Source organism: Danio aesculapii, chromosome 7 (genome assembly GCF_903798145.1).
Source record: "Danio aesculapii chromosome 7, fDanAes4.1, whole genome shotgun sequence".
Lineage (NCBI taxonomy): Eukaryota > Metazoa > Chordata > Actinopteri > Cypriniformes > Danionidae > Danio > Danio aesculapii.
Genome location: NC_079441.1, coordinates 57,262,744 through 57,275,089, shown reverse-complemented (window position 1 = coordinate 57,275,089; position 12,346 = coordinate 57,262,744). Strand labels below are relative to the sequence as shown.

The 12,346-nt window shown below is 37.7% G+C and overlaps 1 protein-coding gene across 3 annotated transcripts in view; it reads right to left on the bottom strand.

Moving 5' to 3' along the window:
* slc8a4b (solute carrier family 8 member 4b) overlaps positions 1-12,346 on the bottom strand; it is a 130,221-nt gene that overhangs the window by 56,178 nt on the left and 61,697 nt on the right. The window contains exon 1 of one of the 3 annotated variants that reach the window (XM_056462249.1): positions 195-372. The exons of the other annotated variants lie outside the window; for them this stretch is intronic. Coding sequence (XP_056318224.1) covers positions 195-226 — 32 coding nt within the window. The 5' untranslated portion in view covers positions 227-372. Of the gene's footprint in view, positions 1-194; positions 373-12,346 lie in introns of those variants that run through there. 3 annotated transcript variants of the gene reach the window in all.

Sequence of the window (12,346 nt, the reverse complement as noted above, 5' to 3'; positions counted from 1 at the left end):
AAAAACTCGATCACCGTCCACGAACTCTGCCTAAACTCCCAAGACACCGACGATATACACCATGGCTACAAAGCCAAACTGTCACTGCTATCCTATCGGTGCACTTGTGGTAACGTATATAGCATGCTTAAAGGACAAGCCTCGCAAACAATATCTAACTCATGTATAGAATGATTTTAATGAAAGAAACTCACCTCTCAAGCCTCCCGTCTTTCCGCAGATCCATAACATTCCAACAGCTTATAATTTGATTGCAAAGGTCCAGGCAATCCGTAAGACATTAGTCCACAACATCTTTATTCTTTGATAAACATCCATGGAAAGCCATGTCATCAAAACTAGTCGCTGGAGTGCGTTCACTAAAACAGCCTTCCAAACATAAACACTAGTGAAGTTTGGTCAACAAAATGGCCGCCGACCTTTGGTACTTTTGATTGACACTCCATTGAACCAATAGCTGAAAGAAGTGCCACCATCCAATGAGCTACCAAAACTTGCGATGGTCCAGCCCTCACCCTCGACTGCTATGAATGACTCCAAAAGACTGCGAATATAATAATAATTATTATATATAAAAAATAAATAAATAAAGAAAATAAAATAAATAAAAAATATTAAAATAAAATAAATAATAAAAAATTATGATAATAATAATAATAACAATAATTATAATTAAAAAATAAATAAATAAATGAAATAAATAAATTAACTTCTGAAAGTTGCTTATTAGCTATCGTATTAGCAATCGTAATACGCTATAGTGATTCATCACGTAAATACATAAAGGTTGTTTCTCATTACCAAGTATGCAAAAATTGGACTTGCGTCATTGAAAGTTCAGACTTGCCAAGTTCACACTTGGAGGAACGAACTACTGAGGACGTAAGGACACAAATGGAATGACAGTGTACTTATAATGTCACTTACCTAACCATGGATTCATCAGTTTCACTGTACATTAACAATAAAACCATTTAATTATATAAAGCATGGCCCTATAATTAATATTGTTATGAATATTTATGATTTAATAAAATATAAACGTAAATAACCATAAAAGTAAACTTATTTATACAAAGTTATTATACAAAGACTCGTGTCTTTAATTATCAGAATTATTAAACTACACTTGACATTATACAAGCACAAAGTACAAAATGCAAGTAATAGGAAACAAAGATAACGTTAAGCAATTTGGTAAACAAAAAAAAAATCGATTTAAAAGACTAAAAAGATGGACTGTCTGAAGTAAAGCTGCTCTCGGCAGGGGTGGTGATGACGAAGCTCCCGCTGGCATGCTGGGAGTCAGAGTTCGCATAATCCGAGGCACATCGTCAAAGACGCGCCATCTTTGTGAATAACTGCCGATTCGAGTTTGAATCAACTACGTTCTTGCCTAAAAACTGTTAAAACTTTATTTTGTGACACTGTAAAGGAGTATTTTAAAACCTTGAGAGTTTTCTCCTCTACCATTAGCTTTCGCTGGTTATATATGCAAGTTTATAATGGCAAGTCGGTTGGATGTGAAAACGACAAAGAAACTAACTTCCCGCTTGACTGCTATGAATAGGAGGAGAACTTTTCTAAAAAATGGAGTAATGTTTCATCCATTGACTCCGTATTAAATATATTAGTATTTAAAAAAAAAAAATAATAATAATAATAATAATAATAAAATAAAAAATTCTATATCATAAATAAGGTTAACACTCCACTATCACTTCACCTACTCAGTCTTCAAGAGGCACTTCCAGGACCACCAGACAAGTCACACCCAATATCCTCAGCTCTACAGCTAGCTGCCATCTTGTGGAGGGACAAATGCCCACCTCTACCATCCTTGTACACTGTGATAATAAAGCTTTCATACCATGTACTAACAAAAGGCACTTCCATTCACAATTTCCCATGCCCTTAAGATTACAGCTAAAACAATTCATTATGCCTGCTGTAAATGTACAATGTTGTAGAAAATTTTTCATTTCTGATTCTTTCTTGTTTCTCATTTCAGAGATCATGGCAGAAGCTGACCTACATTTGCCTCAAGCACTCCTAGCATACATGCGTTAAAAGAAAACCCTCCAGCCCCCTCTCCCCCTTTTTCATAGATGACTCATTCCACCCAGTTACACGCTTTGGTTTCAAAAAACACCTAAAAGCAGTCCTTCGCATTTCAGGCTTTTGACCAGAATCATACTCCAGACACTCAATTAGAATTGGATCCGCCACCACAGCAGCACACAATGGATTATCACAACAGCACATACAACACTAGGAAGGTGGTCTTCTGACGCTTTCAAATCATATATCCGCCTCAACCAAAGCCACCTCAAGGCAGCTAAAATGACCCCTTCCAGATGAATTCATCATCTTACATCAAGAGTCTAATTTGCCTAGATTGAAGCTTTACAGCTATTGGCTTTAAAGAAATGGGCAATATAGCCTATACTCCTTTTTCCTTCCAACTATGCTTCCTTCTATCCAAGCTCCTTAGTTTCCCCGCCACCCAGTGCTCCCAGGAGTCTCCCCTACTCCTTGACTCCCGTAAGAGCCAGCCTTTGATAGCTCATCTTACCCGAGCTGTGACTTCGTGCTCGAGTCACGTCACTGCCCCCCCCAGCCCAGCTACATTCGCATGTGTATGCAGCAAACGAGTACGCATCCGCGTGCGCTTTTGCACATCCATGCATGCCCATGTGAGTGACGTGGACGTATGTCTGTTTACACTCACGTGTTTCGGACACACGTTACACACTATAAAAAAATAAAAAAATTTAAAAAATGCTGGCGCCCCTAAGCTAACCCTCTAGTGGGAGTCTTCACCGCCAACCGACTCCCGCTAGAACCCGCCTTTGATAGCTCAATTGCCCGTGCTGTGACTTCGTGCTCGAGTCACGTCACTGCCCCCTTTCCCGGCCCAGCTACATTCGTATATGCATGCAGCAATGAGTACGCGTCCGCGTACGCTTTTGCACATCAATACATGCACATGCGAATGACGTAGATATGCGTCCGCTTATACTCACGTGTTCAGACACACGTCATACATTATGCTGGCACCCCTAAGCTCACACTCCAGTGGGAGTCTTCACCACCAACCGACTCCCGCTAGAACCCGCCTTTGATAGCTCAATTGCTTGGCTGTGACTTTGTGCTCGAGTCACGTCACTGACCCCTTTCCCGGCCCAGCTACATTCGCATATGCATGCAGCAGGCAACTGCGCATTTGCATGAGAGTCCGCATATACACGCATGTATACGCTATTGATGTATATATGCGATCACATACACCCATATACCTGGACGCATGCCATACATTATGCTGGCCTCCTCAATCTCACCCTCTAGCAGGTGTCTTCACCGCCCACTCCCTTCTCCCCGACTCCTGCTAGAGCCAGCCTTTAATAGCTCAACCGCCGGAGCTGTGACTTCGAGCTCGAGTCACGTCACTACCCCTCCCAGGCCCTAGACTAACCTGTTTTATGCATACGTGTCCGTATGCATGTGTGTGTATATGTTTGTGTGTACGTGTGTGTGCGTATGTATGTATGTATGTATGTATGTATATATGTATGTATGTATGTGCATGTGCATACTTATATGTACGTGTATATATTATACATCTCTATTTTTCCTCGTTTCTTCCTTTCCTACCGTTATATCCAGCAGCCGGATATACCACCCTTTTTGCCTTTGGGGGGCGTTCTCCGAATACACGGCTGCTGTCCCGAGTTAGGTAGCATTTTGGGGGGCACTCGAGAAACTCCTGATCTCGTATCCCTCCTAATGCTCATTGACCAGGCAAGAACCTTGGGCTCTTCTATCTGCGAGCTCAGGGTTCTCTCCCGGGACAGCATGCCAAACCTGCTATCATAGTCGAGCATCATCTAAGTGTGAACTCTTGAAGTGAAGTTTCACAAACTAATTTCGAGAGGAGCACGTGATATGACTGACTACAGCTGATCCTCATTGCTAATCATTAGCTAGCCTATCAGATCATTCTAAAACTACTATAAATATCCTGCCTAAACTTCATTCCTTATCTTCGTTTTTGGAAAACCCCCCCATCCTTCCCTTCTCCCTCCTCCTCTTTCATGATCGGGCAACACGGTGGCTCAGTGGTTAGCACTGCTGCCTCGCAGTAAGAAGGCCACAGGTTCAAGTTCTAATTGAGCCAGTCGGCACTCCCTGCGTGGAGTTTGCATGTTCTCCCTGTGTTTGCGTGGGTTTTCTCCGGGTCCTCCGGTTTCCTCCCACAGTCTAAAAACATGTACATAAGTGAATCGTAATACAGTCACAAGCACTTAATGCATACATAGCAAAAGGGGGCACTCGAGAAACTCCTGATCTCGTATCCCTCCTAATGCTCATTGACCAGGCGGGAACCTTGGGCTCATCTATCTGCAAGCTCAGGGTTCTCTCCCGGGACAGCATGCCAAACCTGCTATCATAGTCGAGCATCATCTAAGTGTGAACTCTTGAAAAATTATAAATCTGCAAAAAAAAAAAAAAAACTAGTCAACTCTAATTTTTTAATAAATCTGCATACCTGAGCATGCATGAAAGCAAAGATAGGTCAGGTTCTGTACATCAGGCAAATATAGTAAGATTGAAGAGAATATGCAGAATGCTTTTTTAATGCAATCAAATTTTCATTCATTCATTCACACTTTTCAGCTTTTAATGAATCGCCAACTTATCCAGCATATGTTTTACACAACCCAACACTGGGAAATACATATACACTCTTACATTCACACATATACACTAAGGACAATTTAGCTTACCCAATTCACCTATAGCACGTCTTTGGACTGTGGGGGAAACCGGTGCACCCAGAAGAAACCCACGTGAACACGGGGACAACATGCAATCTCCACACAGAAATGCCAACTGACACAGCTGGGACTCGAACCAGCAACCTTCTTGCTGTGAGGTGATCGTGCTACACACTGTGCCACCATGACGCCTCCAATAAAATTGTCATTATGTTAATAATTATGAAACAATTAATCAAATATCTGATCGAGCGTGACTATGGTTTGAAGGAGTGTTCATTTTTTCATCTTAGAGTAACTACTAACTAAAAACTATCACTTTAAAGGTTACAGATGCATGGGTGTAACAGTAAAACAATGTTGATATATATGCAGCACACATCTTATCTAGCATATCTGCACCTTGAAGTGAAACTTTGCAAATTCACATGGTTTATAGACATTTTTTTTCATTAGTCAAACATTTCTCTGAATATGTAAATCAATCATACGCATACATATAATCGCATATGATTATGCTGCTGTGTGGTCCTCTTGCAAAGTTCCTAAATTACAAACTAGTAACATGATTTTCCTTTCAATTAAAACAATTACAGCTTCTGCATCTAAATGCCAACTATTTTCAGAGCAGAACTGGAGGAAACGCAGCAGACCTCTGTATTTTTCAGTAATGTAGTTTTCATAGATACAGTGGTAGAAAGAGGTTAGAGCAAAGGACCCCCATGGTAAAATTAGGTACATGGCAAGCATACTGATGATAAGGCTCTGTTGCAGCATAAATGTTAGGGATGCCACAGAATGAACATCCACACACACTTACTGAGAGGCTGAAGGCCATACTGACAATTATATAGCTATAATTTACATCAAGCAAATTGTCACTACACAGCAAAAAGTGTGTCCAAGCCTGTGCATAAAAAGGGTTATTGTTGATTCAAAATCTATGATGACTTTACATTAAGTAGTTAAAAAAACAAATGTAGACTCCCGAGATATGACCGGACACAGAGAGAGGCACTGAACATCAGCTGGGGTTATTTTTCTCTCGAGTGTTATACAGTTGAAGTCAGAATTATTAACCCCCTGAATTATTAGCCCCATTTATTTTTTCCCAAATTTCTGTTTAATGGAGAGAAGATTTTTTCAGCATATTTCTAAACATAATAGTTTTAATAACTCATTTCTAATAACTAATTTATTTTATCTTTGCCATGATGACAGTAAATAATATTTGACTAGATATTTTTCAAGACACTTCTATACAGCTCAAAGTGACATTTAAAGGCTTAACTAGGTTAATTAGGTTAACTAGGCAGGTTAGGGTAATTAGGCAAGTTATTGTATAAAGATGGTTTGTTCTGTAAACTATCAAAAAAAAAATTTGCTTAAAGGGGCTAATAATTTTGACCTTAAAATGTTTATTTTTTTTTAATTAAACTTCTTTTATTCTAGCTGAAATATAACAAATAAGACTTTCTCCAGAACAAAAAATATTATTAGACATACTGTGAAAATGTCCTTGCTCTGTTAAACATCATTTGGGAAATTTATAAAAATAAATAAATAAAATTCAAAGGGAGGCTAATAATTCTTACTTCAACCATACCAAAAGGTATGATCAGAGTAGTTTTTTGGTCACACTTTATTTTGATTGTTTGTTGAATTTAAGTTTGTTGAATTTAAGTTTCATTGCATCCACATGCCAACTAATTCTCATTAGATTATAAGTAGACTGTTAGGTTAGGGTTAGGGTTAGTGTACGTTGACATGTACTTGTGAAGATTCTTATAGTCAGTTACTTGTCTGTTGAAGGAGCAGTATCAGCAGATATTAAGCAGACAGTCTACTAATACTCAAATGGACCATCAAAATAAAGTTTTACCGTTTTTGGGGGGAATAAACAAATAATAAACAAATAATAATAGAAAAATACAAATTCATCTAAGAGTATTTATGTTGAAAATTTCACAGACTGTTCATAGAGTTCAAAGTTACTCTTCAAAGATTCAATTGAAGTTTGATATTTAAAGGTACAACAAAACGACATTTTGTCACCATTATTTTAACTTCACATTGTTACAAACCTGTAAGACAGACACTGATGATCAAGGCTGTCTAAATCTAAAAACTACACTGAAAAAAATTATTCAAAGATGATTCCTTGGATTTACTCAATGTTTTTACGTTAAATGGTTGTAAACAATTTATTTGGGCTGAATTTAAACAAACAAATTAAGTTGAACATTATTAAATTTAATTTGTTTGTTTAAATTCAACACAAATAAATTGTTTGCAACAGTTTTGCAACTTTTTTTTTCAGTGTACAAAAGCTCCATTATTTGCTATTATTACAATTTTTTGCAACAAACTATAGCTTAACAAACCAATTTTTCTCATTAATTACAAAAAATGTACTCTAGAATCTCTTTCACGTTCCCTCATATTCATACAAGGCATGCTCAGACAAGTCAAGATATGTTTGCTATCTGTGATGCAGAATTGTATACCTGAGTACTGTGTTCATCTAGTATTAGAGAAATAATAGAGCTGAATATTTTAAAGTTACATTTTTTATTTTGGGGCACCACGGTGGCGCAGTGGGTAACACTGTCATCTCGTTTCTCGAACCAGCGACCTTCTTGCTGTGAGATGACAGCACTACCTACTGCGCCACTGCGTTGCCCCTACACAAAGATACCGTGGCTTTAAACTTGTCATACAGAGTCATTTTAATTTTATGGCACATTTTTTGGAGCTTGAAAACACCTGATCATCATTTCATACACGACATCATGAAAATGACCCTAATCAACCCTAAGTAATATTTTCCCCCCTTCTATTTATAAAGAATATCTGGGATCTAATTAATCTAAAGTATTGTCAGAAAATGTAAATAGCAAACAGATTTTTTAGTGGTCTGAATTAGGAGAAACCTGCCATCACCAGAAATACTGCCACGGGTCAGTGATCTACTTTCACTTTGCGCACACTCAGAGACGAGCACTGACAGTGATTTCATGCTGTGGTCTGCTTGGAACACATATCTAGTGCTCACAGTAAATTCTGGGTCACCCTAGGAAAAGAACTAATGCAGAGCCCCATGTCATGAGAGAGAGAGAGAGGCTAGAAAGAACATTTGATATGACAAGGAAACTAGAATGACTGTGTTGAATTAGTTTGAACAATTCAGCAAAGAAAACAATGAGATTTCACAGAATCAAATGTTGTTCTTGAAATATACAACGTGCGCAAACACAGCAAAGGAAAATATATTAACAAGACAGATTGAGCCTAAATTATAGGAATACAAAGAGACAGGATGGTGAGAAAGCTCATATGTGTGAAAGCGCTTTTCCCTCTTATAAATCCTTCATGAAATATGAGCAAAAAATCATTGTGGATGCAACAGAATGACATCAAGGCACAGCCCTCAATATATTGTATAGTATGAGGGTAACAGGCAAAGACACATTCAGACACGCACAAACTAATCCTCCAGACCTCCTTGTCTGTTTTCATTTCATACACATCTTCAAAGCCCATCGCCGACCCCTCTCTGTATTTCACTTATTGTGTGTTGCCACCTCTTCACCCGTCCACCAGTCTCTATGTCTATGTCAAGCTCAGGGCGCAGCAGAGCTCTACTGGGGCTCAATGAATATTAACCTACCTAAACCTCTTTCACACACAATCTTCCACACACAGAGACACTTAAACAAATTTATATTTGATGTTAGGCTGCAGTACAGATTAAGATTCATTAAGTGAGTGTTGATAAATGAATGGACTGCTGGAAGGCAGAACTGAGAAAGGGTAGAAAACTGAAGAAATTGCAAGAAATTGTGACAAAAAGATTCAATAAAAAAGTTATAATAATAAAATTTATTAAATATGATTGAATGCCTTTGAGTTTGGAACAGCAAGTAGCTTATGACAGAATGTTCAGTTTACATTTATTAACAGTGAAGGTTACAATTATAATCAGTTACATATTTAGCATAACCTTTCACTTTACTGAATTCATATTCTTTGGACATTGCTTATATTATTAATTTGTTTTTGTAATTCATTTTTTGATTTATCAGGGGTCACAATAGCGGAATGAACCGCCAACTACTCTGGCATATGTTTTATGCAGAGGATGTCCTTCCAGCCACAATCCAGTATTTGGAAACACCCATGGGCAATTCTTCAACTATGGGCATTTTTAAGTCCTTTGATCATATATCCAAAAATATATATAATTTTGATGAAATTCCCTTTTCTTTGTCAAACTAACAATAAAACCTACTTAAAAAATGTAATAGCTTTCTATTCTATTTTTTTCATATTATTTAATCTTTTAGGTGTCAAAATCACTGTTTTCGCCTTGTCGAACACCCAGAGTTTTAAACTTCAACAATGAAAATAACATTTTAAAATATTATTCATCTGGTTTCTAATGTATCTTAATGAAGCACTAGTGAAATAAGTTAAATATTTTATAGTTATTATTGTGAGACTATTATCAATATTATTTTTTATACAGAATATAGCTGTCACACAGTATCGGTGTCCTTTCCACCACAACACTGAAATTTCGCTTTAAAAAGTTTGTGTGAAAGATTATTTAGTTGTTTTTTATGAAAATGAATAGTGCCATCTGAGCACATGTTCAAGATACAGGGAATTTAAATTTTTATCAACAACACTTAAAGAAAAATCAAGGTAAATATTACTTGATAAGGAAATACATTTATTCTACGTCATTTCCAAACATGCTGTACCTTCAAAAGTGTTTTTAAAAACCAAAGTGTAGACAAAGTGTATTTTGTATACATGAAAGGCTAGTATCAATTCAAAGCTAATCAGTGAAGCTATCTCTAACTTTTTAACAATAAACTATAGAAATGTCATTTCCACTCCTGTCACCACTGGAAAAGAAATGACATTTATGGTTTCAAAACACAATTAATATGGATTGCAAAAGTACAGGGGTTAGACAAAGACACTGAAACACTGGCCAATTTAGTGTTGGAGCTTTCATGGCTAAATTTGAGCAGCTGGTGGCCAGTCTTCATTCATCTTAATTCCACCAGTAAGAGCAGAGTGTGAAGGTCTGATTTCCAGAGTAATAGCACAGTTTTGCAAAAAGTATTGCGATGGACACAACATTATGTCATATAGTGATATATAAGAGTTCAAAAGAGGATAAATTGTTGGTGTGCGTCTCACTGGCACATATGTGACTAAGACAGCAAGTCTTTATAATGTATCAAGAGCCACGGTATCCAGAGTAATGTCAGCAAACCACCAAGAAGAAGAACCACATCCAACCGAAGTAACTATAGACGCAAGAGGAAGCTATCTGAAAGGGATATCCGGGTCCTTACACCGATTGCATCCAAAAAAAAAACATAAAATCACAGCTGCTAAACTCACTGCAGAATTAAATTTGTACTTCAACTCTCCTGTTTCCATCAAAAGTGTTGGTTGGGACCTCCACAGGGACTATATACATGTCCAACTGCTCACTTGTGCCAATGCCAAACGCCTATTTCAATAGTGCAGCAGCCAAAATCTTGTGCTGTGGATAATTTGAAACATGTTTTGTTATCTGATGAGTCCATCTTCACTGTCTTTTCCACATCCGAGAGAGTTATGGTGTGGAGAAGCCCCAAAGAAGCATCCCACCAAGACTATTGATTCCCTGAGTAAAACATCGGGGCAATCAGTGATGGTTTGGGCTGCAATATCATGGCATTCCCTAGGCCCAATACTGAAGGCGGTGGCGTGTATCAGGATGTTAATACACACAGCAAGACTGGTGACAGAGTGGTTTGATGAACATGAAAGTGAAGTTGAACATCTCCCATGGCCTGCACAGTCACCAGAACTAAATATTATTGAGCACTATGGGGTATTGTGGGGGAATGAGTCAGGAAAGGTTTTCCTCTAGCAGCATCACTAAGTAAACCTGAACACTAATCTGCAAGAAGAACATCTCAAAATCCGTCTGGCCACTGTGCAGGACTTGTATCTGTCATTCCTAAGATGAACTGATGGTATATTGTCCGCAAAGGGAGGTCCGACACCATACTAATGAATTATTAATTAGTTCATTTTCTTTTCGTCTTAGTCTCTTTATTTATCAGGGGTCGCCACAGCGGAATGAACCGCCAACTTGTCCAGCTTATGTTTTACGCAGCAGATGCCCTTTCAGCTGCAACCCATCACTGGGGAACACCCATTCACTCTCATTTACACACATACACTACAGACAATTTAGCTTACCTAATTCACCTATAGCGCATGTGTTCGGACTGTGGAGGAAACCGGAGCACCTGGAGAAAACCCAAGCAAACACACGGAAAACATGCAAACTCCACACAGAAATGCCAAGTGTGGCAGGAGTACAGTTCAGCAATTGGTCCTAAGGGACAAATTTGACAAATGAATAATTATTATATATTATGGAAAGATTGGTTAAACTAGATACAAAAATGATCTTAGAAAATGTTTGAATGCATAATTTATTTCATTTAGAAATAAAAGCTGTATATTGAGATGTGGTGGAAATGACATTTGTTCAGTTCACGATGTAAAAAATGTTAAATATTAACAATTTCTCTTCATATCTAAGTTTGTCCACTTACAGATCTTAAAACTAGACAAATTGTTTAAACTTATGAGGCTATGCTACGTTAATTTTGAACATGTTCATTTCACAAGGCTAAAAGTGCCAGTAGTTGAAGAATTGCCCCTATACACTCTCTCATTTTCACACACTCACACTACGGCCAATTTAGTTAATCCAATTCACCTATAGGGCATGTCAACCTGAGCACCCAGCTGGGACAGTAATGACTCAAACCAGTGACCTGCTTGCTGTAAAGTAACAGTGCTAATCACCCAGCGTTAAATTAAAAATGTCTATTTTATGGTTAAATAGGGAGATACAGATTTAGTAATGACTGTCTACTGGGGGTTGATACTGTAGCTCTGAATAACTTTCGGTATTCAAATCTGAAGGGAAAATACTTTTGAATTTACGATCACACTTTATTTTGATAGTCTGCTTGTTGAATTTAAGTTACATTGCATTTACATGCCAACTAATTCTCATTAGATTATAAGTAGAGTCTTAGGTTGGGGTTAGGGTTAGTGTAAGTTGACATGTACTTGCAAAGTTTCTTATAGTCAGTTTAATGTCTGTTGAAGGAGCATATCAACAGATTTTAAGCACACAGTCTACTAATACTCAGATAGACCATCAAAATGAAGTGTTACCGAATTTACTATTATTACATTTGCACAAATCAATCTCACAATCTCAGCAGAACATCAGGGTTAAGCTGGCATGATCTGGTTCTTCCAGCCGAAATAAGTGTACGTGTGAGCTGAATTAAAAAAAAAAAAAAAGGAAAGGAATGGAAGTTTGTGGAATGAAAGGCTGACAGATGCCACACCAGGACAGATATCATCCCTGTCCATTACAGAATAAATGATCTGTGGGTGTGCTATGAGTGTGTGTATTTTATTTTGTGGCATTTCTTTGCTGGTCTGCTATCTATGTATTCCTGTTGTGA